Here is a 27295-nt window from a genome sequence, read left to right on the forward strand (position 1 = left end):
TCCGGAGCGTTGTCGGCCAGGTCGCATCGAGACACCCCGCCCTGCAGTGCATCACCTAAGACGAAGTGGTGGAATCCCGGTCCCCGGAGTTCCTCTCCCCTCTGAGTGGTGCAGGAAAAAACCGGCCGACTCAGTTCTCCGTCACACCATCTGCACCAGAGATAGCGTTGCTATCGGAGCTAGGGTACCTCGGCGGGACGTTTAAAGTCAAATTAGCCGCAAAACTCGCCGGCCGAGTGACATGGTGCGGCTAACATATTCGGGCCACAGCACAAGCTTTGGACGTGAGGTCTGGTAAACCCAAATCGGCCCAAAACCCCTGGGAGATTCACGCCTGCTTACTCCACCGCTTTGGTGAACATGGGAGAATTCGACCCGTCGAGGCATTGGCTTTTCGGTTCCTTCCCAAGGCGGTCGGGCTCCGAAAAGTTGCGGTGGAGCCCCCCACCGATTGCGGCCCCACGACAGCAGCTTCGTGCGCCATCCCCTCGACCGGTCAAATTCTCCCCTCCTGCCCCTCATCTTGCTCCTTCCTCCCTCTCTCTTTCTCTCCTCTTTTTTTTCTTCCTTACTCTCCTCATCAGCTTTTATCTTCCTTCATCCTCAATCTCTCCTTCCGAGCTTGAGGTAGGCACAGGAAGAGGATTTCCATTCACACTGCTGCCCCGCATCAGACCCTTGGTACCCCATAGACCCTTCAAAATGGTTCAGTCATCCGTTTTGGGTTTCCCGTAAGTCCCTTAACTTCAATTGAACAGGTTCTTAAATTCGACAATGGCACTGACTCGTACTTTTCCAGCCGCATGGGTGTCCTTCGGGACCTCAAGAAGGCGAACGAGGCCTACTGGGCTGGCAAGATCTCGCAAGACGACCTCCTCGCCGAGGGCAAGAGGCTTCGTCTTGCCCACTGGAAGATCCAGAAGGACGCCGGTGTTGACATCATTCCCTCCAACGACTTTGCGTTCTACGACCACGTCCTTGACCACATCCAGCTGTTCAACGTAAGTCGTCGCTTCCGAACCTGTAGTATCTCTGGTGGGGAAGTCTGTTGACTAACAAACGCCCTCCGTTTTAGGCTGTCCCGGAACGCTACACCTCGCAGAAGCTGTCCCCGCTCGACGAGTACTTTGCCCTTGGCCGTGGCCACCAGAAGGGCGGTGTGGACGTCCCCGCCCTGGAGATGGTCAAGTGGTTCGACTCCAACTACCACTATGTCAAGCCTACCCTCCAGGACAACCAGACCTTCAGCCTGGCCCAGGACCCCAAGCCCGTGCGCGAGTTCCTCGAGGCCAAGGCGGCTGGCATCCAGACCCGTCCCGTCCTCGTCGGCCCCGTCTCGTTCCTCGCCCTTGGCAAGGCTGACCGTGGCTCCTCTGTGAACCCCATCTCCCTCATCAGCAAGCTCGTGCCCGTGTACGTCGAGCTCCTGAAGGCCCTCAAGGCCGCTGGCGCCGAGAGCGTCCAGATCGACGAGCCTGTCCTCGTCTTCGATCTTGCCCCCGAGGTCAAGGCTGCTTTCAAGCCCGCCTACGAGGCCATCGTCGCTGCTGGCAGTGCGATCCCCTCGATCGTCGTCGCCACCTACTTCGGTGACATCGTCCACAACTTTGACGTGATCCCCGCTTTCAGCGGCGTCCAGGGTCTCCACGTCGACCTTGTCCGCAACCCCGAGCAGCTCGAGCCTGTGATCAAGCAGCTCGGTGCCAACCAGATCCTCTCTGCCGGTGTCGTTGACGGCCGTAACATCTGGAAGAACGACTTCTCCAAGTCGCTCGCCCTTCTCCAGACCGCCGTCAAGGCCCTCGGCCCTGAGCGTGTCATTGTTGCCACCTCCAGCTCCCTCCTGCACACTCCCCACACCCTCGCCAGCGAGAAGAAGCTCCCCGAGGACGTGTACGAGTGGTTCTCCTTCGCCAGCGAGAAGGTTAAGGAGGTTGCTATCCTGGCCAAGGCTGTGACCAACCCTGAGGCCGTCAAGGCTGAGCTCGAGGCCAACGCCGCCTCTATTAAGGCGCACGCCCAGTCCACCCGCACCAACGACCCCAAGGTCAAGGAGCGCCAGTCCCAGGTCACTGAGGAGCAGCACAACCGCAAGACCGGCTTCGACAACCGGTACGCCCAGCAGAAGAAGCACCTCAACCTCCCCCTCTTCCCCACCACCACCATCGGCTCGTTCCCCCAGACCAGCGAGATTCGTGTCCAGCGTAACAAGTTCACCAAGGGTGAGATCACCGAGGCGGAGTACGATGACTTCATCAAGAAGGAGATCGACCTCGCCATCCAGATCCAGGATGAGCTCGGCCTGGATGTGTACGTCCACGGTGAGCCTGAGCGTAACGACATGGTGCAGTACTTCGGTGAGCGCCTCCAGGGCTACGTCTTCACCACCCACGCGTGGGTCCAGTCGTACGGCTCGCGTTGCGTCCGTCCCCCCATCATTGTCGGTGACATCTCTCGTCCCGCTCCCATGACCGTCAAGGAGAGCAAGTACGCCGCCTCGGTCTCCAAGAAGCCCATGAAGGGCATGCTTACTGGCCCGGTCACCTGCCTGCGGTGGTCTTTCCCCCGTGTCGACGTCCACCAGTCCGTCCAGTGCCAGCAGCTCGCTCTGGCTCTCCGTGATGAGGTCGTCGACCTTGAGAAGAACGGCATCTTCGTCATCCAGGTCGATGAACCCGCTCTTCGTGTAAGTTTCTAGTCCATCCCGGGCTCGCACTAGCAGCCAGTGAAGAAGCCAGTACAGACGCTAACAACTCTAATAGGAGGGTCTCCCTCTGCGCAAGGGCTCCGAGCGTGATGCCTACCTCCAGTGGGCCGTCAACAGCTTCAAGCTGGCCACCGCCGGTGTTGAGGACTCGACCCAGATCCACTCTCACTTCTGCTACTCCGAGTTCCAGGACTTCTTCCACGGTAAGCTTTATTCCCCAGCACAGCATGTGAAGGTTCACTCAACTAACTTGACGCACAGCCATCGCTGCCCTCGATGCCGATGTCCTCTCCATTGAGAACTCCAAGTCGGACGCCAAGCTCCTCAAGGTCTTCATCGACGAGGACTACCCCCGCCACATCGGCCCCGGTGTCTACGACATCCACAGCCCTCGTGTTCCCCCTGAGGCTGAGTTCAGGCAGCGCATCCAGGAGATGCTCGAGTTCCGTAAGTAGCACTGTCGTTCACTTGACGGCAAAGTAAAGGGTCTCGACTAACGAAGAGAAACAGTCCGCCCCGAGCAGCTCTGGATCAACCCCGACTGCGGTCTCAAGACCCGCAAGTGGGATGAGGTCAAGGGTGCCCTCACCCACCTGGTCCACGCTGCCAAGGAATTCCGTGAGCAGTACTCCAAGGCCTAAACGCCTCACCACATCTCACCAGGCATCATCGATCGATGGTGCCCGATGCTTTTCCGGATTTTTTTTCAACAGCATTAGCATATTATTGGGGGGTTCTTCTAGCGGGTTATAAAATGGGTAACGATAGATGATACCCCTGAGCGCCATTCTCAACTCGGCGTTGGTGGTCAAGGAAAAAATCCGGATTCAACATTGCATTAGCATTACATGGGAGGGTCGCCATATTCAACTCGGCGTTTTTGCGGTTACAGGTGGGGAAACAGGATCGGTTCATTCAAAGGAAACGGGAAAGGGTACGGTCAGGTGTTGATTTCTGGGGAAACGGCTTCGGGATGGGTTGGCAAAGCGGCTGTGACTCGCTTCTTCAACAAGGAGTGTTCGTGCCTCGGAACGGTCTGCCTTCACCAAGCAGCGCGCGTGTGAAGTCGTCCAGACTGGCTTGGGTTGATACCCCTCAGGACCATGTCGCAGAACAGAATACATGGTGCCCCAACAATATTCCGACTTGGTGATTAATAATGTGATTGATTGTGTTGTGTTTTGTGTGTTGTCGTTCTAATATCAAGACCGGAAATTCGCAGGTCTAAATATATGGTTTGTTTGGCTTGCTCAGCAAAGACTATATTGCTGTAACTTAGTCCTTCGACTACTAGGGGCATGGTAAGATAATAGAGAGCAGTTGTCAAGACTTCAATCGGCAGTAAGCGGATAGAGATTACGTATGTATTTACATACAAAGTGCCGCTCTGATATGCATCTATCTTGTCACCCGAGAACTCTCGCAAAACAGTCGTAAACACGGAATGGTTCCTCACTACAAAAACGAGAAGGTGTGGAAACATTATAGTCGCAAAGGGAACCCAGTTGAGGTTTTAATAAGAAAAGTAATTATCTACACTCGCTCCGCCCTATGCTTCAAGCAATAAATATCCCCCAATTCACTCCGCCCACCCAAAAACCTCCCCAATCGCCATCGTATTACACCGCACCCCCGTCAACGCCACCACCAACCCAGCCAAATCCACCACCAACAACACCACCCCAGCCATCATAAACCGCGGGCTAAACACACGATACAACATCAAATGCCGGCGCAGATGCCCCGCCCACGCCATGGTCGCCAAACTCTCAACAGCAAAATACGCCACAAACACCGCCAGGGCGCGTCGACTGACGGCCTCGAGACGGCCCCGACGGCGAGGGCCGGATTTCCAGAGTGCTAATAAGGGCACGCAGGCGGTGGCCAGGATCTGGCCGGCGAAGGTGTTGAGGGTTACGGCGAGGGGACTCCAGGGGTAGCGGATGGTGAAGAGCGGGATGAAGGCGGCGTCCCATTGGATGGAGCTGAGGGCGGCTTGGTGGCCGGTTTTGAAGAAGTGGAAGGTGCCGAGGATGGCGAGCATGATGGGGCCGATGGGGGAGGAAGTAGACGAAAGGTTGTGAAGGTCGAGGATCTCGAGGAGGGCGAGGATTTGCCAGGCCATGAGTGCCAACGAGCCGCCGCCCATGGGCTTGGAGAGGAGGATGCAGGCGGCGAAGAGGTTGATGGGGAGGAGGAGGTAGCGGGCGCCGTGAGCGTTGGCGTAGCCTATGATGGCGACTTGGGCGCGGTTGGGTTGGGTGGGGGAGGCGGAGGTGGTGATGGAGACGCAGGGGGGTGCCCATACGAAGGCGGTGGTGCCGGCGACGAGGGTGAGGCCGAGGATGGTTTGGGCGAGGTAGACGCTGATGTTTTTGAGGGTCTTGTCCGGGAGGCTGGGCAGCCAGTTGCCGTTGTCGGCTGCGTCGAGGACCCAGTACACGGCGGCTAGGGCGAGCACCGCGCGGAGGACGACGCCGATCCAAGCTGGGGCGAGGCCTTCGTAGGAGCGGGTCGGTTGGAGGTAGGCTTTGATGATGGAGGGGAGGATGAGGGAGACGAGGAAAGGGATGATGAGCTGCCAGGGAGCGGAGGTGGAGGAGGTGGCTGAGGCGTAGTAGGTCGAGGTGCAGTATGGCATCTGCTCTTCGCGGCAGAGTTTGGAGAAGGACGCGACACGGCCAAGAAGGGCGAATACCACGGAATGGTAGATGGCCAGGTAGCGGTCGGCGCGGGAAGGGATCCGGAGGGCGGATAGGGCGCTGACGAAACCGAAAGTAGTGACGAAGAAGAGGAGGATGGAGTCCTCCCAGATGGTGTACGAGTTGGAGGCGAAGCCGACGGACTGACTGACGGTAAAGACCACGGCCATCCACCCCCAGACCGTGCTGGGGACCAGCTTGGCGAGCGTCTCCTGGACTTCAAACATGGAGATTAGAACAGCAGCAATGCTCGTCAACGCGGCGATACCTGATCCGCGGTACCAATCACCAGCCCCCGAGACCAACGACGAGACGACACCGCCGATAAAGCCGGGTAGAGCACCGAGCGCAGCAGCGCCGATGAGCCGCTTCTCAAGCGTGTCAGTGGGAACACCCTGCGAATCGGGCTTGATACCCTGAAGCTCCAAGCTCTTCTCGGCGATATCGAGTTCCTCGTCCTCAATGGCGTCGTCATCGTCTCCCTGTGCGATGTACACAAGTAGCGCGACGACCCCGAGCGCCATGATGCCGATGCCTATCATCATGTTCTTGAGATCAAACCTCGCCCACAGGCTCTTGCATTTCTGTAGATTGGCCTCTTGGTACGCAGCAAAGGCCGAAAAGATAGCCGCCCAGTCAGACTGCTTGCCAGCGGCAACAAGACTTTCAGCCAGATCCCACAGTTGGCTGGGCGAACCGGACTCAGGAGACTGTTCGATCCCTCGAGCGGCGAAATACGCTGTCTGGTAACGCTTGATACCAGCCGCCGTCGTTCTCTCTGCCGCGGCGAGATTCAGCCACGCATCACCCTTGGGGCCAGCGAAGGCCTCCTCGATTGGCCGGCCCAGGTTGTTGAAAGGAATAGGAATGCCCATCAGCAAAGCCAGGGTTGGGACGAGGTCGATCTGGTTGACAGGGCGGGCCTTGGCGGTGGTCGGGGGCGTCGCGTATTCCGGCTTCGTCCTCCCAAAGATGCCCTTGGGGGAGTACATCCACAGCGCAGCCTCAACTTCGTCCTCGCTCTCGCCGCCGTGGTCACCCTTGCTGTCCATGCCGTGATCCCCCATCACGACCAGCACCGTATCGTCGTCGATGGTGGCCGCCAGGTCCCGGATGAACCCGTCCATCTGCCGCAGCTTCTTGGTCATCTCCGGGTGGTTGGGCCCATACCGGTGCCCGGCGTGGTCAACCCCAAGACAGTGTCCAATGGCAACGTCCCAGTCGTTTTTCTTGTCCATCAACGGCAGGATATGTTCAATTACCCCGTTATCCACCGTGTGCAAGTCCCAAACGTTGAAGCTGTCGTACGCCCGGCTCAAATTGCCCTCGAAATACCCCGGGAACAATGCTTCCCACGTATCATCCCCCAAATGCACCACCCGCTTGCCCGCATCCTTGAACTGCATCAACAAATTATCCTCCTCAATAGCCGTCCCCGAGAAGCTGCTACCAACATCCACAAACGTCGGCAACGTCCCCGTCGTCAACCCTTTCAACCGCTGCAACGTCGAGGTGGGCGGATCAGCAATAAACGGCCGCAAAAACGCGCGGTTCGGTTCCCGCACCGCCGTCTCCCACAAGAAAGGAAACGCATCGTGGAACGCCTCGCCGTCGCCCACAGGCACGGTGAAATCGTACCGCAGCGCGTCGATTACCACCACCACCGCCCGTGAGAACGTGCGCGGATGCCAACACCCACCGTCCACCGTGCCCTTGCCCTCCCACGCCGGCAGCAATGACGATCCTTCTATCCCTTGCTCGCCTGCTTGAAACGGCGGCACCTCGCACGCCGATTTCTCCTCCAGCACCAGCCGCGTCAGCAAAAACCCACTGGTGAAGTACGCAAGCCCAGCAACATGCACAACCAACAGCCAGACCCAAAAGGCGGCTGTCCAGCCCCAACGCGCCTGGTAAGCCCTTTTCCGAGCCGCTTCAAGACGCTCGCGACGGCGTTCGCGTGTGGCAAGCTGTTCTTGTTGTTGCTGTACCGCCTTCTTGTCCTCCTCTTGAGCTTCCCCAGTGCTCTTTTTTAGACGATCCGCATCGGCAACCTCCCCGGCCCGCTTCGCGGCGGCCCACTGTGCGGCAATGGTTTTGTAGTCGGCCGGCGGGGGGGCCTTTTTCGGGGTTGGTCGTGGCGGTGGCATGGTTTACGTGGTGCTGATTTGGTTGTTCGTCCAAGGGTCGTGGGGACTTCGCGGTGTGGGAGTGTCTTGTAGCGGAAACGGTCGCGGCAGCGAAGAGAAAAGGGGGTATCAACAAATATCAAGTGCAAAAAGATAGGTAGATGAAAAGTCGGGCGACAGCAAGAAGAGAGCCCCGACAGGAGAAGGGCAAAGGGGGAAGAATTAGAAAAAGAGAAGCAGTAAACGAGCGCGAGGGCCAAATTGAGCTGTATGATGATTATGGTACAGGCAATGGACCAGCATCAATTAAACTCTAGACCGTCTGGACGACAGCTACACGAGAAGAAAAAGGATGCGCCATTTCAGGGACGTCGAACGTCTTGCAACGAGTCGCGAATCCGTGAGCTCCATTGAAACTGTGAGGATATCTCCACCGGCATTTCGCAGGGGGGCCGGGAGCGGCTCTACCCTAACCCTGGGATCTGCGATCGACATACATAGTACTGGTTAGGGCGAGTTGGGATAGATGAATTACACTAGTTATTATTACAAGGAAGGTACATATCCATGGGAGTAAGTTGAACGGATCAAAGACTGGGGAAATCGCGACTCTGTCTGGCTAGAAGACAGGTAATCAGAGTTCGTTGCCTCGATGTGAGGTCGCGTTACAACCTTCCCACCAATGCTAGACGGGAGCATTCAAAACGAAGGGCCTGTCACAAAACGGGGTAGAATGAAGAAACGCAAAGAGCCTCCCGAGCCGGCAGACGCTGCTTCAATAGTAATTATACAATATGAGAATATATCCGACAAATATACCACAAGCCCACCCAACGCACGCTACCGGCCAAAAATGATGATGTGGCTGGGAGCGAAAAGAGCTCCCGTTCCCGGTCCCTCCCGAAAACATTCACCGTTTGAAAGCGAATGTTACCTAGGCATGTATGTGCGCAGAGTGTCGCAGCACTCAACCCCTGGTAGCAGAGAAACCTTGGTGTTCCCAACCAGCCCATCAGAGGAAAAAAGAAAGCAGAAAAGATTCCAATTGCGCCCCCGATGATGCTTGATATGCAGGGGTAGATAGATGGCTGAGAAAAGGGGGCTAATCAGAAGCAGAAAAAAGGTAGTGGCCGGCGCTTGTATGATGGTATCTCTTTTCGTGTCCCGGTCCGTTCGTCGCAACTCCGCACGCCCATGAAATCGTAAGGATTGGCCAGCTTTTTGCGCTGGTCAGAAAGAGAAGGTCGTTCTGTTGTTCCCCGTTATGGGCAAAAGGCCTCTGTCACAACCGAGACCATGGTTGGTCGTGTTTGGCGCCTGTTTTAATGGTATTCCTTCTCCTTCAGGCCGCCAATCTTGTCCATGTCGATGGAGTAAAACTGTGTGCTGCTCTCCTTCTCGTACGCCGGGAGCTGCTCGTCATGCAGCGGCTCAAGCCCGACGCTGGTCTCGCCAACCCGGACAACAACCACCCGGCCACTCTTCGGCCGGCCCTGGTCGTCTTGCTCGTCTGGGAAGGTGATGTGGATCTCAGGAACGTTGTCGGGGGAGTGAGGCGGCGAAGAAGGGTTCGCAAGCATGGGCTGACCTTTCTGGTCGACAACGATGATACTTGACCGGCCGTTGGCATTGCCGGTCTGAATCGTGAGCCGTCGGTGGTTTCCAGTTCGCTTGACGTCCTGGTACTGGGGCAGCGTCTCGCTCATCATGCGCTGCTGCCTCCGCCTCCGCCGCAGCAGGACAAGAAGCGCAAACGAGACAAGACCGACAAAAACAAGGACAAGAAGAGCAATTAGGAGGTTGACAACCGACACACTGTCCTTCTTGTCGTCGCCGCGGGCGAAAATCCTCGAAGCCGAATCCATGGTACTGAATGAATGTATGATTGCTGTGAATGCTATCGTTCGACAGGTCGTCGTTGTTGTTATTGTTGTTGTTGCAATGAGCGTTGTATTTTCCGCGAGGACTCGAGTTGCCGAATGATTGTGATAAACTTCTCTACTATCGCGAGTAAGACAACGGCAGTCGCAGGCAGAGAAAATCAACGTCGGGGCTTACCCAAAGGGTCGTTTATCGGGGATGGCTACAGAATTGCTGAACCAAATCTCGCGCAGGGAACGGGGAATTGCATCAAAAACCAAAAAAGGATAGGACGGTGACCGACTAAAAGAATGAAGTCGATACCAAAAAGCAGGATCCCGCGATTGGGAGGTGGAAGGGGGTAACAGAAAGAACGACGAATGCAATTCCCTGGACCGTGGCGCCGATGGAGATGTCGAGATAGAAAAAGACGAGGAGAGGAGGTGAATGAGGTCGGCGAGCACACACAAGTATTCCGCAGTTCCCGTCCACCGCCCTGTCAGGGGAAGGCAGGCACACACACACTGGCGCACCACCCACAACCTGGAAGCGCTGCCCCAACAAGTGATTTTGACCGAATTCGGATGAACTGCCCCGTCCATGAAACCATTGTCCAATCAAATTGTGGTCAGGCTCGCATGCGAGCGGGGTGCTAATTTGAGAACCGCCCAATCGATCCTTTGACCGCGAACACCCACGAACCACGGAAACTGGCCCGTGCATCGAAACGGCCAGTATTCGAGCAGGGATTTTCCGGGGTCAGGGTCCAGACCAGGCACAACTTCGCGACCCACTCTGGCACCTTTCCTGACTAACGACTTCGTATCGGCGACCGTCACCGAGGAATATGTCCCTGCCATTACTATGTAACTACAGAGGTAATTCTACGAAGTGAAAGCATGTGCTTGTTATTTCCTATTTTTTCATCAATTGTTCTATTTTCTTTCGCGCCTGGTGACAAGCGCCCGCTCTCCAGCGTCCCATCTCCGTTGAGGTATGGTTGCATTCTGCAAGCAAAAGGAGAGATGACCCGGGAGCCGCCCAGGCGCGGCTCCATCGCATCTTGTGACCGGAATTTGGGCGGCTGGGTTCGATTCCGTGTGATTGGAAGAGGACGGCGGGGCCAACCAGCTGTGTTGAAAGAGCAGAGTAAGAGCGTCGACATGTTGAGGCTCTCCGTCTCCTATTAACAACACGTCCATCCCAAAGGATTGTGCGGGACGAGACTCACCTTTGCGATCTTTAGTGCGCCTCGGTTTAGATCCATCGTCGCCATTGTGAATCCGTCCTGCCTTGAGAGGCTGCGTAGGATTGACGACGCCAGGATTCCCTCACAAAGCCTCACGTGTGTGACGAGAGTGAGAAGAGGGGTTTTCCTGTGTCCAAAAGGAACGCCTGATGAAACTAGGCGGCTTCAACATGACGGCCGTACACCTTGCTTAGCCAGGGAACTCCGCTTAGAGAATTGCTCTAGACGCCCCAAAACATTCCTCCACTCCAGTGTGACGGGTGTTCCGACTCCGTTTTCCCACACGAATAAGTTAGAGAGCGACTCAGCCCCTTCTTCCCCTCCCCTCTCTTAGTAAAAGTCCGAGACTAAGAAGCGTTACCGGTACACCAAAGACGTGGAGCGAGAGTGGAAAGGGGGTGGATGAAAGACCGCTAACGCAAATTAAGGGCGTTGGGCGGACGAGCACAACAAACTTTCCCGTACGCCGTCACGCCACGCCTGTGTTGTTCGCCCTGTCATCTCCTGGCCAAGGGAAACGAAGATAGGCACAAGAGGTCGGGACAGAAACAAGAGGCAGGGAAAAAGGTAGGGGGCGCACCTGCTGCCTGCAAGTACTTAGCAAACCAGACCGCCAGTGTCGTTCTATTTGCTTCCAATACCGAAAGGCAACCGGACTCCCCAGCCTTAAGGTCAACTACCCTCAGAAGGCGCACGGAGGAAGCCCGAAAGGTAGGTGTGAGGAGGAAGCAACGAGACTCTCCGCATCTCGAGACAATCCCGCAGTGGACATTCTGTCGCCCCCCTTGTATAGAGCCGGCTTATTCCACGAAAACCGATCGCTAAGATCACAAGCACAAACGAAGGCGGGCGGTCGTCATATATGCGCAGCACATCATCAAATCAACACCAACATCGACACCACCCTGGCGGGTTCTTCGCGTTGGGCAGTTTTGGCCCTATCACGGGCATTTTGTCCGTTTTTAGGAACATGGGGCCCGCTGCGATCATTACGACGAAATTCGGACGATAATTATATCTCGCGGGGTGTTAGGTCATAACGTCCACAAGCCCGACAGGCGGCGAACAGGCTCGGAAGACTGGCCTGAACCGGGGTTGGTCAGAATGGCGGTGGTTTGATTGGGGGTATAAGGATCCCGTAATGGACAACGAATGTGGTAACTCTGTGGCATGTAGTAGCTATGACCTAGGGACGGTGTTTGTCAAGCGCACGCACTCTGGTACGCATATGTATGTACAAGACGCAGCCGCACCCTGGGCGTCATGATTAGGGTCTACAATCGCCCTCACTCACCTCTTACATCACACCCGTGAAAGGTCCATATGGCCCAGCGGCGGCCCGGGCCTTCGGCGCAACCCGATATCCCCGACCAACCCTCCCGATGCCCCAAGAAGGAGAAGATCGAGCCGGGGAACTATAAATGTATACACTGTAACGCTGCTCTCGTTAGCAAGACGACGAGAGCTGTTCGTATCGATTTCGTGCCATAACTACGTGTAAGTCTATATGGCGCGGCGTCCGAGTTTCCTCCCAAATTCATGTTCCCGAAATCGCCATGGCGCATCGAGGTGAAATGGGGCGCGTTATTTCCAACAACTCCCGCAACAACATCGGGGGCGAAGCACATTCCTTGACTCGCTCCCTAAGAACAAACAACCCCCGCCTCAAGCCTCAAACACAGATTCCTCTTTCAAACTTGGACCATTCACCAAAGAGGTACTTCAGGGCATCGCCTCGAGTGAGAGACCCCACCAACCCGCTCCAATACAATAACCGAGGGGAATCATCAGCCACCCTCCCAGCCGTTGGAGATACGCGAAGTGCCGTTGTACTGCCAAAATATGACGTTATTTGACGCCAGATGCAACCCGCTTTTCGGCGCCCGTGCCTGGACGCCTACTTTGTAAGATGCCCATTTATTTACAGTTCTTTTCACCTGTTATTTCAGCGAACAGTGCCAGAAAGATGCGCGCTAGATATGGAAGGATGTGGTCAGACATTGCAGACGGGTGTTGGGGGTTGAGACTGCCAGCCATCCCGAAAATTACGTCCGGTTTCTCATCAGCCCGTTGGACGTTTTCCAAAGCCCCCACCCAAATCAGCCGCGGCGCATTCAGTTCAAGTGCCGAGTTGGGGTCTCCGGGCCCACGGCCAAAAACGACCGGTGAGAAGTGAGCACCGAGGTGTGCGGCGCGAATGGTATGTTGGTGCTGAGGATAGATGGCAATGTCAACCCCCGGGCAAACAAAAATCAGCAACGGCCGCGGCACAAGCTGGGTTCTGATTGGGGATTGGTGACTCGTTTCGTACGTTAGTTAAGGCTGGGCACGCATCCCCAGGGGCTCTTGCGTCGCCAAATTCACTTGGCCACGATCGCGGCCACAAGTCGCGGCCACAAGCCCACTTGGGAAGTTTGAGGTTGAACACAACCAACACTCCAGGACGAAACCAACCGGTTCGCCAACAACCTGGATCCGCTTCCACAAGCGGCGGAGCCGGCAGCTTGTGGTCGCTGCTGTGGGTCGGTCGAATGATCCAACGGTCCAATTCCGGGCACCGCCCTATCCGATCTCTTCGACCGCATGTTTCCTGCACGAAATCCGATGAGGAGAAACATCCAGAACACATCACGGGCTCTCGCGCCTAGGTTTCAGATCTGCAAGCAATAAGGCAGGCATGAGGTTTGTGTCAAATACACGGCTGCGCCAACGGCCGATTGTGATGTGAGGTTTTGTTCCACACTGTCGTGCTTTGGTTTGTGTCACGGGCTGTGGGCAAGGAGTAATCGTTGAAGTGAAGAGGGAGGATTGTTGTTAACTGCCCCGCAAGCTTGCGAACTCTGTATGTATGTACACAGTGTTCCGTCAATACGAATGACCGACAGACACAGTATACTAAGATACCCGTTGCAAGACCAGCACATCTTATTCCGCCGAGAAACTGAGAGCGGATAGGCTGATCAAGAACCCCGTATTGCTCGGACTTTGATATACACGTACATAGTTAGGACATAGTGTACTCCCGGTCCCTTGCGGCTACATTTTGAAGGTTCCTGAATTTTAGGTCTGGGGTTTTGGAAAAGGATCGAGAAAGGAAAAGCACCAAGGGAAAAAGAAAGCAAGAAGTGGGTCCAGCGAGACAGGGTCGCGTCCCGCGTGTGCCCCGTCCCCCGCGATAACGCAAACCCACAACGCTCCAGCTCCCGTCTTGCAGGCTTGCAGCAGAATTCCGTCATCGTTCGTCGCACCAGAGACCCCGAAATCGCCAGCGTTTCTCTCCAAGCCAATTCCATCCTGGACTATCACCCACAAACCTACTAACCAAATCTAAACCCACGAGTTGAGATCCAAGTTCAAGATCCCAGCCGGGATGCCGGATCTGTCCCCGGCGCCAGAAGATATTCCCTAAAAAAAAAAGAAAGCCCCTCCATCCACCAACTTGAGACGGCCTGGGGGCCCTCGAGTTGGCCGACCCCCACAAAACTTATTTTTTTGGGGTCGCTGGGATCCGCCAACCGGCCCCTTGTCCGCAGGTGCTGTCCTTGATCTTTCAGCAACGTATCCCTGTCCACCTCAGTTCAAAAAGGTAAAGCTTAGAGGTGAACCTTGGGTCTCACCAACCCTTTCTGCTTCCTGTCGGCTCCTCAGGTTGGAAGTTCCTTGTCGTGTGCTCTCCCAAGCCGCGACCGCTCCCCCACAAAGAGTCGGAACCCTGAGCACGGCAACGCGCCCCAGTCAATCCCACCCAACCCGGTTGTCGATTGCGAATCCCCATCATTTTCTCGAGAAAGAAGCAGCGCACAGAGGGGGAACTAACGAGCGAACAAGAACCGCCTCATACTTTTTCTCCGCTGCGAGGAAGACGGATCGGGTCAGCCCGTTGACCGTGCTCAAAAACAACCTGGGAAACTGAGCGCGGAACGACGACCACACCCCTGGCCCTGTCGACGAGCCTTCCCTCCCCCTGCTGGACCAAGCAGCTCAGCAAAGACCCATTGCTTGCTGTCAAGGTATGCACTGTCTGTTTGTCCGTCTGCTTTGACATTTTCAAGTCATTGCCCTCGTCGCTCATCGCGCTCCGTCTCCTCTCCTTCATCGTTCATGTTTTCCTCATACTTTCTTGTACATAGGTACCTTACCTTACCCATACTTTGTTAGGTGATCAGGGCTGTGGTTGATTCCTGATCCTCTCGCCTGTGTTGGCACCCCAAACAAATTCCCATCTGTGTACCAACTCGAGGTCCCTCAAATCCCCCTCCTTCCCCCCCTCTCTCTCTAAACCGGCCCCGCATCATCAATCACCTGCGTGCGCATCCTGACAGAAGTTCAAGACCGTTGTCCTCCCTTCTTTTCTTCAGCGGAAAGTCTTTCGCGATTTTCTCTGGCGGTGACGACGGGCTCCGCTACATTACCTAGGGTCTCCGTCGCAAAACGGGGTGCAAGAACAACCTACAGCGGACGCAGGCGCAGGCGCAAACACAGACGCAGCAAGCTACTACGTACAGATACCGTAGTGCACAACCCCTGAGCTGCTAGTCCACTCGGCGCACACACCACCCTCCGGCAGTCTTCTGTCCTCTAAGCACGGGCAACCTATGCAGCCGTTTCTAGCGGATGCACCCTCGGGTTCTAGCAGCCTACTCCGCCGAGCCTGCGACCCTCTTTCCCGCCCGGGCATTTAAATGTGCGTATGTATGTATGAGGATAGGGACTCGGGGACGTCTGCTTCCCCCAACCCCACCCCCTCATACCCGCTTCCGGGCAGGTTGGCCTCGGTGGTGTGCATCAGCCTTACCACCCACCGCCAAACCTAACATATTCCCCCCAGATTCCCTTCCTTCAAAAACCACGACTGCCCCCTTCCTATACACCTATATTCGGACTGGCAACCAGTTTATCAAAGTGCGCTGACAAGTCTCTCGAATCCGCCCGTGCAGTTTCTATCCCTAGAGGTTGTCCTCTTGACACGAACGAACTATAGAGATCCTCTCGATACTTCGAACCCCCCCCCGATACATAGAACCCAGACCGTTCGAGAACGATACATAATACCGTCACTCGCAGTTTGAGGAACCATCCCATTTTCACAGCCCGAGACGAAATCACGCTGTCGCAGTTTCTCAAGCGCGTCGAACTCTATATACTTCTCGGAGGATACGTTACAGCGACCGATCTAGCACGCGGTCGGCATCTGGGTCCCGGTTCTGCTCCCACTCCCCCTCTGTGAACTATACCGGCACCGACCCATCACCAGGCGCCATGGGAAGCAATGTACGTACCTTGCGCAGCGCCGCACTTTCAAGTTTTTGTTCTATACCTGTCTGATTCTTCAGGCGCTCTCCGTCGTTCAGGGCTCCCCTGTTGCATCACTCCCCTTCCCCTACAAAGCGTCTTCCTCGGCTCCCCGCCAGACTGTTACCGCGTCGTTTAGTGTTGAGAATTGCGATCTAACCTCTGTTCTGTGACCTAGCCACGGCAGCATAATCGGTTTCCGAGCTACAACAATTTCCCCAAGCCCCCGTCCAGTTCACAGTCGATCTTGATAGAGGCAGTGTTTGGTTCAGCCTTACAACCACCCGCATCGTGGAACTCCACCCCCTTTTCCGACACGAGACCCACCACTACTCCAAGAGGTACGTGTCCACTTATATCACCGAGGAAAGAAGCCGTGGGCCCGTGGTCTGACCAGTATCCAGACGCGGCAAACGCCTTTGCTCCCGGTTCCTCAGGCCCCGGTCCTCGTACTTCGACCGGCGACCACGACACTTGGAGAGCTCCCTACTGGAACACTTCCAACGCCGCCCAAACCCGCAACCTGTCGGGTAATACATCGCCGAGGTCTAGACCTGATGCCTTTCTCCACGGCCCGGACCCGATGGGCAACCCCTTGCTCAACGGGTCCTCGATGAACCAGAGAGTCCCGGGCTCACAGCCGTCCACGACATCGGCTGCGGAACCTTCGAAGAGTGTGTTGCAGCCCCCCCCTGGGTTTGAGAATCACGCGGCTGAAACCTACCCAGACCAGTCCGTCCAAGGGTCTGAGTCGAGGTTTTCTTCCATTTATTCCCAACCCCAGCGCTTTAAACATGACTCGGCGTCTCTCAGCGCAGTCGGGAGCGGTCCGCGCAGGTCGATATCCGCCCTTCCCGAACCCGATCGTACTACGCAGGCTGGCGGTGCCTTGAACGATTTCTCCTTCGGCGCGACATCAGGAACCGGGCTTCATTCCCAACGACCATCCATCGCCGGCTCATTACCGGCACACCAAAGCATGGGTTTCGATCAAAACACTGCTCAGGAGCTGACGCAAGCCATGTCTGGGTTGTATCTTGGGAACCCTCCCAACAAAGGCGGGAATCCTGTCGCCACGGAAAACACGCTGACCTTTAATAACGAGGCGCGAAACGTTCCCTCGAACCCCTTTCAGCAACCGTGGGAAACAACCGCAGGACACAGCAATGGATTTCTAAACGAGCCCTACGTTACTGGTGAGAGGAGAGGCTCGGCAGCCGACCATAACTCCCCGCCGGCTGGAAACGCCTACCGCACCGCCGGGATCCTCCAAAGCCCAAAGAGCCTCGCCGATGCTATGGAAGCAAACTGGTCGAGGCGTCAATCGTTGGAAACCAGAACGCCGAATGAATACCTTCGGCTCGCGCAGCAGCAGCAGCAGCAGCAGCAACAGCTACCGCCACCTCAGTGGCAGCAGCTAACGGCGTACCTACAGCAGCAGCACCTACATCAGCAACTACATCAGCAGCTACCGGGGCAGCTACCGCAACAGCAGCAGCAGCAGGTGCCGCCGCCGTTGCACTCGTTCCCCCCGAACTCTCACTTCACTCAAAGCTACACCCAATACCCCTCCTCATACCCGGCCGTCGACACGCAACAGGCTCTGCAGATGGCGGCGTACAGTATGGGGATGGTGCCATCCTACGGTTTTACCAGCCCACCAACCTCCATCTCCACCATCCCCACGCGTCCGGCCAAGGACCAGGATCCAAGCAGGGCATACCGAAGCACGCTTCTATTGGATTTCAAAGAAACTCAGAGGTCGAAAAAATGGGAGCTCAGAGTAAGTCAAATGTTGTGAGTGAGGTGGTATAGGTGAGAAAATTGGACGCTGACTGATGAATCCAGGACATCTGGGGCTATGTCGTCGAGTTCAGCGGCGACCAACAAGGATCGCGCTTTATCCAGGAGAGACTTGAGGTAGCAAACAGCGACGAAAGAGAACGGGTCTTTGCCGAGCTCGAAACGAATGCCGTTCAGCTAATGAAGGATGTGTTCGGCAACTACGTGATGCAGAAGCTCTTCGAGTATGGCGACCAGGTCCAGAAGAGGGCTCTGGCTAGCGCCATGAGAGGAAAGCTCGTCGATCTCTCCCTACAGATGTATGGTTGCCGGGTCGTCCAAAAGGTGAAACCTTGCCAGGTGTCTTCCTACGCATAAGCAGGATCATATGCTAACAACTTGTTAGGCTCTTAAGCATGTACTAGTAGAACAACAGGGCGAGATAGTCGACGAGTTTGTGCCGCACTTCATGCAGCTCTGCTCGGACATCCACGCGAATCACGTAATTCAACAGGCCATCGTGCTTGTACCCCGCGTGTACATCGGTCGCATAATGGGCATCATCAAAGACAATGTCGACGCCCTCTCCATTGACCAGTACGGTTGTCGAGTTCTACAGAGGGCTATGGAGTACGGGACTGAGGCAGACAAGGCTGTCATCATGGAGAAATTACACAGGCACCCCCGAATGCTAGTGACGCATTCGTACGGCAATTACGTCGTCCAACACGTCCTTGAAAATGCGAAGCCCGAGGACCGCGACCCGTTCTGCAGGGTCGTCATGGCCGAGCTGCTGACATTCTCAAAGCACAAACACGCGTCCAACGTGGTTGAGAAATGCATCCAATTCGGCACTCCTGAAGTGCAGCGCCGCATCCGAGATAGGTTGGCGGGAAATGAGTCTGGCGACACCCTCTTCGCGTTGATGAAGGATCAGTATGGTAACTACGTTGTCCGTAAGTCTTACTGGAGACACCATTTATTTCCAATATGGACCCCCCACTAACAAACCGCAGAGACACTCGTCTCCACACTCCAAGGCGATGAGAAGACCGAAGTCGTCAACAAATTGGTGACGCACCTCCAGGCCCTCAAGCGATCGGGTGCCACGAGCAGGCAAATCGACGCGATGGAGAAGCTGATCAACGGATCCCGGAGACCCTCTGCAGCCACATCAAACAACCACACTCCAGCATCCACGCCCCCTACATCGCCAGGGGCGCATGTCGGCACGACGTCAGCCGTACCGACGCCGAACTTGACCATGGACTCCAACAGTCCCCTCAGTACCCCATCAAGGAGCCCGACGTCCATGAATGGAAACGCTTCCGGTTCCATCAGAGGCTCACGACCTGGCAAATGGGCTGGCAAGGCCGCTAGAAAATGATATTAAGGGGCTGCTAGAGGATGCAAGAAGCATCCTCGCATCTCCCAATCACGGGAACCTAGGCCATGGAAGAATGGCCTCCTCTCAACCATTGCAAGCAGTTCCGGTTTTTCTCATACAACGGACAAACACCTATAAATGCAGTGTTATTTTGCGGCTAGATTCGGGTTTCTTTCACTTGCTTCACGGTCGGGCGGCTTGCACAAGGATGGCGATACCAACAAAAATAACAACATACCCTCCGGTGTCTGTTGTTTCCTTTCCCTTTTCACGGTCATTTATTCTTACTCTTCGCGACATTTTTTGATGGCTTTTATTTTCTCATGGTTCTTTCTCAACCAGATATCCCGGGGATCATCACAGTTATGCCATAAGGATTTACTTGCCTGGGCTGTTTGTTTTGTTTCGAAAACTTTGTTGTTACTTCTACAATATGCCTCGCGTTTTTTTTTTCTTTTCGGACCCTCTCACCACGAATAGTGAGACTACAAGGAAGAGGAATCATAGAAATAACTGGTCGCGATCGATCGCCCGGCCTCGACCCGCTTCATTTCGGCCACTCCTTCATGATTCGGGGAGCCCACGGAACTCATCGAGATGGACGCAACAAACAAACAAACATCGGGATAAACGAAAAACGGCGCAGAGTTGTTAATTTCTTTACTTTTTATTTGCCCCCGGCATAACCCGCTCCCCCAAGTCTCTGAAGTCGGGTCGGTCAACGATCCCTACTCAGTTATCTAGCTAGACCCAACGGTTTATTTAGCTGGGAGTGGTTAAGGACGAGATGGGATGAGATGGGACGGAGCGGGGCATCCATCATCGATATTCAAGGGGCAAGCATGCTTTAAAGACCAGGTTGGGGCTGGCTACCGACAACAGGTATCAGACGAGACGGGACAAACACGGGTCGGGAGAGGGTTACATTGGTGCTGGTTTTCACGGCCATAAAACTGGTACCCGAGCATCCTTTCCCCCTATCTTTTGTCTTTTGTCATCGTTCTGGTCCTCGTTGTTAGACCTCTCCACCATTTGTCACTCAAGATCGGTTAGGCGTTGGTGTTTTCGTTGGTTGCTTTGGTTGGTATACCTTAATTAAAATATAATTTGTTTGTTTTTTGCGCTCTATCGGGTGTAGGCTTTTCGTGCTGGTGACAATCGTGAAAGACGTAATTTATAACACCCTGTGCTTAAGATGCTGAAAGGTCTGGTGCTGTCATGTGTATTTTCAGAGGTACATGGAAGGTCTAGTATGGTGCTTCGAGAGCTACATTTTGGAGGGCTAGGTATTCTGGATACCGTAAGTAACCATGTGCGCTTTTGGTCGTTTGAGAGCTACAAAGACACCAATGTTCAAATGCAAATATACTACGGAAGGTGATGATTTGGGAGATTCTTGAATTCATAACCGACCCCGCCTCAACAAAACCCTACATATAACGCCGGTACCGTTGCTGTCCCCACCAAATGCCCCTCGCGCAGTATCAATCTTGATCCAGCACTGTTGTTCCTAAGAAATCTCAAGCCCCCCTAACCATCCAAGGCGCCAGGAACCCCATAATGAAATCATGAAACCACGCATACCGAGGCTTGGTTCCTCAAGAGAGACCCAACCATGAAGTGTGGAAAAGCTCCCTATCCCTTGATGTGTGGACTCCCTTGGTAGCGGCGTTGAGATCCTTGGTTAAGATCCTCGAGCAAGGAAGATACCACTACCGCTGCCTCACCTATGGTTCTCTGTTATGATTTTTTATCGGTGGTCTTCTGCTTAGAAAGGATCTACTAGCTTCTTACTTTTTGCCCGGCGTGCCGCCGAACTTGTGTAGGACAATCTCCGGCTTGGCCGCGGAGGGGTAGTGTTGGACGCCCTTAGCCCAGTCGTGGCCTACAGCGTAAGCGAGAGCCTTGCCGTCACGAGCAAAGCTCAGTGCGGTGATCGGGCCAGAGGCCTGGCGAAGCTTTTCTACAGCTGAATGATTCTTTACGTCCCAGATCGCAAAGGTGCCGTCGGATCCAGCGGTGGCCAATATGTCATGATTCACTGGGTAATAGGACACAGCATTGACGGCGTACACGTTGGTTTGGCCCCCCTTGTTAGTGTCTGGTGAACGGTGGCACTTGTATGTGAAATCGGTTACCCTAAAGGGCAGGACGTTAGTGACACTTGGAGGGGGTTCGTGGTCTGCCATAGGCAGGATGAGAAACCTACTCGTTGACATTTGCGTTACCGAGGCCGTGGTATGCAGCGGCGCGGCCGTCAACGCCGCCCACCGCCGCGTGGCACCCATCTCTTGAAACCGAGATAGAAGCCGTATGATACTTGAGGGGTGACTCGTGAGACAGCCGTGGCTGGGTCGGGTTGCCGAGATCAACAAAGTGGATATGGCGGTCCGCAGTAGCAGCGGCAAGTAACGACTCAGCAACATCCATAGCGAAGACACGATCGGGGAGCTGGAACACGCCAATGGGCTTTGGCTGGCGCAAATCCCAGTAGAGGACCGTCTTATCCCAAGAGGCGGATGCTAGGAGGTGGTTGTTAACCCAGGGCCTCGGAAAGAATCGCACAGCGCGGACAGGCAAAGTATGGGCTTCTAGCTTCCTTGTTTCTCCGGATTGGAGATCCATGACGTGGATGGCATTGTCGGATCCAGCGGCTGCGACGAGACACCCATCCTGGTAGAAAATAGGGTTAGTTACGACTGCCCTTTTGCCCCCAATAAATACCGTATTAACTGTGGCGCATGGGGGTCGAACTTTCGTATCGAAGCTGGTTCGTGTTTGGTCGTTTGCCAGGTTTTCTTCGCGTGGAAACACTCTCCTCGGTCGGGGCGTGGGGAGCTGCGGAATTAGTAGACTCGTATCGAACTTACCGTACTGAAATCGCAGTCGAGGACGGGGGTTCCGACGGGGATGCTCGTCAATGCCTTGATGGAGGCGGTGCAGGCTGAGTTAGTCACGTCGTAAATGTAAGCTTGGCCGTCCCACGACGAGGCCGCTAAATGGTCCGCCGTCGGTGACCAGCGCAGGGCGGAGATGGTGTCTTTCGGGCAGTATGACAGTTTCGCCCGGGGGACCACTGTCCCGGGAGGTCATGTTTCTCTCGCCTCGATAGACCATCGTTGATAATGACGGCTCTTGGCCCGGATTGTGTGGCCAATTTCGAGGTCCGAATAGAGGAGCAACTAGTTTCCATGGAAAGGATTAAAAGGGCGGGAGATGGCGGGGTTCATAAAGTTTTATGTGAGAACGCGGGGAGGGCTTCGAGGAAGTCGCGACCCCTGCAATGCCCGCCAATCGCTGGAACGCGGAGTCACATGCTGTGAGCGCCTGGAAGCCGACCAATTAGGTGTTACACTTTTTGAGGTTAAGCGCTCAGGTTGAGCCCAACCTTACATGGCCTTCTCACAAGAGTCACACTTGACCACCTGACGCGATTAGCTTCCTTGGAGGCCTTCCGGATGGAAATTGAAATCGACCTGGAGGCCCGGAAGCCTTACTTTTTATCGTTTGGACCAATTGCGTGAGTTGGGTCTTCGTTGATGACTCAAAACGCTTCCGTCTTCTCTCACCTCAATCTTGGGCCTGCTCCGTCATCTGTAAATCATTTGATATTTATGGTCTCGCTGATAAGACCTCCAAAATCATGATCTTGATACACAAAATTAGCATCTGGCAGAGAACAGGTTTCTCTCAGAGGCCTTCATCAACCCTCTTTTATAACGCCGTTCCCGGTCTTTCCAAACAGCAGGTTCTCAAAACTCCGAATCTCATGCGGAAAAACAAAGCCTCCTCGCAATGCACACAGACAATAGAAATCCAACCCTGCGATTCTCACAGCATCCCACCTAACATGGCCACAACGCTGGCCAAACCAACAGCCACCGCAAATGCCCCCTTCGCCCCGCCGGCCCTCCCAGTTGTCGCTGCCGCTGACGCAGCATTCAGTCCTCTCAGCCCCTCCGTCGCGCGCACGGGGTTCTGCACCTTGGTCGCACCAGGCACAGCCCCCGCCCCGGTTCCAATCTCCATGATATTACTCGTCGTTGAATTAAACCTCGTCGGCGCCAGCGCAATCTGGTTATTATCCAAATCATACACCACATATGCAGACCGCAAAAACGTATCCCCCAGAACAAACGTGTTCCCGCTACCCGCGCTGCCCGCCGGGCCAATCCCAAATAGACACGCCGGGGTACCGTCGGAGAAAGTCGGGCGGCGGCCGGACGAGGTGACGAGGTCCAGCACCAGCTCGTCCATGCCGATCCAGATGGTCGGCTCGGAAAAGGTGAAGCCCAGCTGGGTGGTCGTGTTGCGGGCGAGTGAGCAGGGCACGTAGGCGGCGTTGGCGTCGGTGTTGAAGACGGCTCCGACGGCCGCGTAGAGGTCTGCTACGAGAGGGTCGGGGAGGTAGGTTAGGGAAGACCCGGTGTCGAGGAGCACGGCGATGGCGAGGTTCGGCGAGGGCCCCAAGGCGCGGTCGTTGAGGTGCAGGCTCGTGAGGGTGAGCATGAACTCGGCGTGGACGCTTGAGGCGGATTCGACGGGCAGCGAGCGTAAGGGTGGCGTGAACTTTTCGGTGTCGACTCCGCCGAACAGGATGTTACCCGTGCTGGCGTCGAGATCGTTGAGCCAGAGCGAGTAGGCCTTGGAGCGGATCACGCCCTCGGCGACCAGCTGCGCCGGCAGGTTGTCGTAGGGCTTGAGTCGCGCCCTGTTAACCTGCACTTCGTTGAGCGGGTAGCCGATGCCGAGGATGCCCTGGGCGTTTGTGCTGGAGTAGCCGACGCCGAATTGTAGGCGGTCGATTTTCTGCGAGCCGATCGTCACCGTGTCCGATACGTAATCGCCGCTGGCGCCGCTCCCGTCCACATAGGAGATGTTGAAATTACTGGCGATGTACTGGTATGTCGACGATGTATTCGCCGCGTACGTGCCCGCATATGCACACGGGCTGTTACCCGACGTACACAGTTGTGATGCCGGCGTGTTGACCCACAAGTCACTGCTGCCGGTGTCAAGGTGTAACCTGACTGCGTGAGGGGGCGTGCCGATCGTTCCGTTGATGAAGTACAGTGTTTCCTTTTTTTCTTGTGTTAGTTCCCATTTGATGGGGGCCATATCAAACCGCCACTCGCAGGATACACACCTCGTTGTCTAAGCCGACTTCAAACGTGCCTCGTTTCCTTAGCTTATCACGGTGGATAGGATTCCGTCGAGGCACCCGCCGCTTCGTCTCCAACCCCAGCACCTTTGGCTCATTATTTTCTTTTGTTGTTGGTATTGATAATCCACATATTGTATGAACGAGTGCGGCCGTGATGGCTATAAACCAAGTTGTTTTCATCTCGCCCAGCCCTCAGTTCGGCACCCTTCCCGAACTTGAAGGAAAAATGAATGTAATTCTAGCGCAACACGTTGGGTGCGTTTTGAGGGAAAAAGAAGGTCAAGTGAAAGGTGATCGTTATGTCATCGAACCGTAAAAAAAGCCGGGAGAAGGCTAGGTTATAAGGGGACGGAGAACATAGAGTGGAACCTTGAGGCTATGTCCTCAACTCGAGGTGCAGGTGAGGAGCCGCTGACTACTTCGTCATTATCGGCGAAGGCGGATGCTGGAAAACTTTTAGGTTCTGGCACGGTTGTGGGTGACGCAAAGCTGCAGGTCAGTGAGCGTCTGAGATGAAAAAAAGAAGAAAAAAAGGACAGGCGCAAGGAGAGAGCGATGGTCTGCCCAAAAAAACCGCCGCAGGCCAAACTAGAAAATTAGAAATAAAATAACCCCAAAGTGGTGTTTTGCCATAGTGGAGGAGGGGGATGGGCCCGGAAAGGATTCGGGAGCCGCCATGTGGATATAATACAACGAGAACACTCCGTCCGATCCGCACCACGATCTGTCACGTCAGAATCTTGGGACAAGTCTCGAAAAGGTGATCCCAGCTGGTAACCCCCGAACCTTCAGGTTCAACTCACTCGCTTCCGCTTCGAGTTACCCTTGCTCAGACGACGGGTCGCCGCAAAGGAGAAGAGAGAAGTTGCTCCAAACAGGAGGCTGTCTCCTGAAACGGAACGGACGTAAGGCCCTTTGACGTCGTGTCGTCTTGGCGGCTCTCGGCCCCTGCGCTTAAGACCGAAGGGGTTGGATATCAAGACGACATTGTATGAAGAATCGACTCCTCAATTCTTCCTCCGGGAAGCAAAAAGTAGGCATCTGGATACCTGTTCCCCCTTTCCATCCATATTACGCTTCTAGACGTATTTGAATCACGTCCCATTTGCTCGAATTCAGACAGTCAGCGGCCTTGGCCCACTGCCTACAGAAGGGGAGCACAGAGAAGCCAGAACGCGCGGCCTGACTTCGAGATCCCACGCAACTCGCATTGGGCGGGGCGGTGCGCCGCTTCGGTCACCACATGCACTCCACCGAACCTCACCCCAACCGTGGGTTCTACACAGTAGGTAGGTGTAGACAAAGCGACGTTACTGCGTGTGCGCTTCGGTGTCTGAACTCTGGATTCCGTGTTGAGATCATGCCGGGGTACTGTCCTCGGGTTTAACGGAAGTTACCAGTAGACTGAAGCTAAACAATTCAACCTAAGATAGAAGTGGGAGCGATGATATTCGTGCTGTTGAAGACTGAACGTTCAAAACCTTGTCGATTTCGGCGGACAAAGACAAGTCCAATGGTGAAACGGGTGGGCCTTCGACTTCACCCCCAGGTTCCATCTGAGACCGGCTCCCGGGCGGGAGCAGGGGGGTGGAGACTTGGCATCTTCTCTGAGGGGAGGCTGCCGTTATCGGATTGCCCTCTGTGATTGGCTGAAGATTAAGTGCTTGCGCGTTCCCATACCCAAGGAGCTTTCCCAATGCGGCAGTGGTCACAACTCTGGGAGGTATTTCGCCAGGTGAAGGGATGAACATCCGCTTTAATTTAGCCCAAACTGACCACTTACACTACAAACACCCCCTGTCACAACCAAAATGTTATCAACATCTCCCCTCAGTAGAGAGCGCAATCCGAAGCGAGTCTAATGTTCATTTTCATTTCCTAATTCTTGCCAGTCTCAAGGCCCCGACTATATGCAGCTGAACCCATGAACATAGCTCTTTTCCTAACATGCTCCCCTTCGACCCATCCCTCCTCCTACCCAGCCGCCAGCGGCCAAACCTTCCCCCTGCGATCCAGCGCTAGTAGTCAATGCAACCAACCATATTTCCATCCACCTTTGTGTGATGATATGGAAAGACTCTCTCCCTTTCGGTCCATCCGTCCTCCTACTCAGCAGCCCGAGGCCAAACCTTCCCTCTCCAGGTCTGCCCTAGTAGTTCATGCAGCTAATCGTGTTCCCCTGCACCCTTGTGCCATGATACGGGAATCTAACGTGTTCCGCTTGTCTCCAGGCCGTAGCGAACAAGGACCTGTACTCGGCAGTGCGAGGATCGCCATTGATGTGGATAGTGAACGTGATGCAGCCGTTGAGTCCCTGGGTCACTGTGTAATACGGCACGGCGCGCCGGTGAGCGTCGAGATAGGCTTGAGTTGCATGTGCGCAGACTCTGCAAGCGCCGATACAGATGGCCATGTTGAAATCGGGGAGGTCGGGATTGTCTTGTTGGGAGAAGGTGGTTCGGTTCAGGCGAATGTAAAGATGGTAAACGCGTGGGTTGTTGAGATTCTTATTCGTAGTTGGCTAGGCTAAGTGAGTGAGATTCGGGAGTTGAGTTCAGGTTGTTTGGATGTGTGTGTGTGTGTGTGTGATGATATCGTCCAAGAACTTCCACTTGACTGTGGGAGTATCGACTTCTTATGTTAGTTACTGGCCCCGTTATCTAGGTAGTACTGACCGAGAAATAGGCCTGACCTAGATTATATTTTTAAGTCATCGACGATGTCTCGGAGTGATGATGCATCCCCCTGAATCGACTCAGGCCGGGCGTGGACGGCCGGGAATTCAACCACAAAACCCCAAACACCCAGGTCTAGAGGGAAGCAGGAGGCGCTTCGGGTTATTTTTGCTTCATCTTCGATGTATCGAAGTGACGATCCATCCCCCTGAATCAACTCAGGCCTGGTATGAAAGACCGCGAACTCAACCACAAAATTCCAAATACCTACCTAGGTCTAGAGGGAAGCAGGAGGAGCTTAGGGTTACTTTTGCTTCATCTGCGATGTCTCATGGCGACGATTCATCCCCC

The 27295-nt window shown here is 55.0% G+C and overlaps 6 protein-coding genes across 6 annotated transcripts; 2 read left to right on the forward strand and 4 right to left on the reverse strand.

Moving 5' to 3' along the window:
• Positions 1–702: 702 nt before the first annotated feature.
• On the forward strand, positions 703–3348 carry C8A04DRAFT_28386 (cobalamin-independent synthase; the record flags this gene model as incomplete). Its single annotated transcript, XM_062780627.1, has 6 exons — positions 703–731; positions 800–1001; positions 1076–2686; positions 2763–2910; positions 2969–3154; positions 3218–3348. The coding sequence occupies 6 exons, from the start codon at positions 703–705 to the stop codon at positions 3346–3348; spliced, it is 2307 nt and encodes a 768-aa protein (XP_062637191.1).
• A 938-nt stretch (positions 3349–4286) lies between these two features.
• C8A04DRAFT_37059 (uncharacterized protein) lies at positions 4287–7556 on the reverse strand (the record flags this gene model as incomplete). Its single annotated transcript, XM_062783753.1, has 1 exon — positions 4287–7556. The coding sequence occupies one exon, from the start codon at positions 7554–7556 to the stop codon at positions 4287–4289; it is 3270 nt and encodes a 1089-aa protein (XP_062637192.1).
• Positions 7557–8857: 1301 nt separating this feature from the next.
• Positions 8858–9400, reverse strand: C8A04DRAFT_28388 (uncharacterized protein; the record flags this gene model as incomplete). Its single annotated transcript, XM_062780628.1, has 1 exon — positions 8858–9400. One exon carries the CDS (start codon positions 9398–9400, stop codon positions 8858–8860), a length of 543 nt encoding a protein of 180 aa, XP_062637193.1.
• A 6503-nt stretch (positions 9401–15903) lies between these two features.
• Positions 15904–19105, forward strand: C8A04DRAFT_28389 (armadillo-type protein; the record flags this gene model as incomplete). Its single annotated transcript, XM_062780629.1, has 6 exons — positions 15904–15915; positions 16115–16277; positions 16341–17719; positions 17785–18063; positions 18125–18674; positions 18735–19105. The coding sequence occupies 6 exons, from the start codon at positions 15904–15906 to the stop codon at positions 19103–19105; spliced, it is 2754 nt and encodes a 917-aa protein (XP_062637194.1).
• A 1790-nt stretch (positions 19106–20895) lies between these two features.
• C8A04DRAFT_12028 (WD40-repeat-containing domain protein) lies at positions 20896–22152 on the reverse strand (the record flags this gene model as incomplete). The annotated part of the gene is made up of 3 exons (XM_062777191.1): positions 20896–21244; positions 21315–21778; positions 21976–22152. Coding segments are annotated over 3 exons (990 nt in total), but the record flags the coding sequence as incomplete, so codon positions are not given.
• Positions 22153–22936: 784 nt separating this feature from the next.
• C8A04DRAFT_11962 (aspartic peptidase domain-containing protein) lies at positions 22937–24449 on the reverse strand (the record flags this gene model as incomplete). Its single annotated transcript, XM_062777164.1, has 2 exons — positions 22937–24184; positions 24252–24449. The coding sequence occupies 2 exons, from the start codon at positions 24447–24449 to the stop codon at positions 22937–22939; spliced, it is 1446 nt and encodes a 481-aa protein (XP_062637196.1).
• Between the last annotated feature and the right edge of the window lie 2846 nt (positions 24450–27295).

Source organism: Dichotomopilus funicola (genome assembly GCF_033296635.1).
Source record: "Dichotomopilus funicola strain CBS 141.50 unplaced genomic scaffold C8A04scaffold_29, whole genome shotgun sequence".
NCBI lineage: Eukaryota > Fungi > Ascomycota > Sordariomycetes > Sordariales > Chaetomiaceae > Dichotomopilus > Dichotomopilus funicola.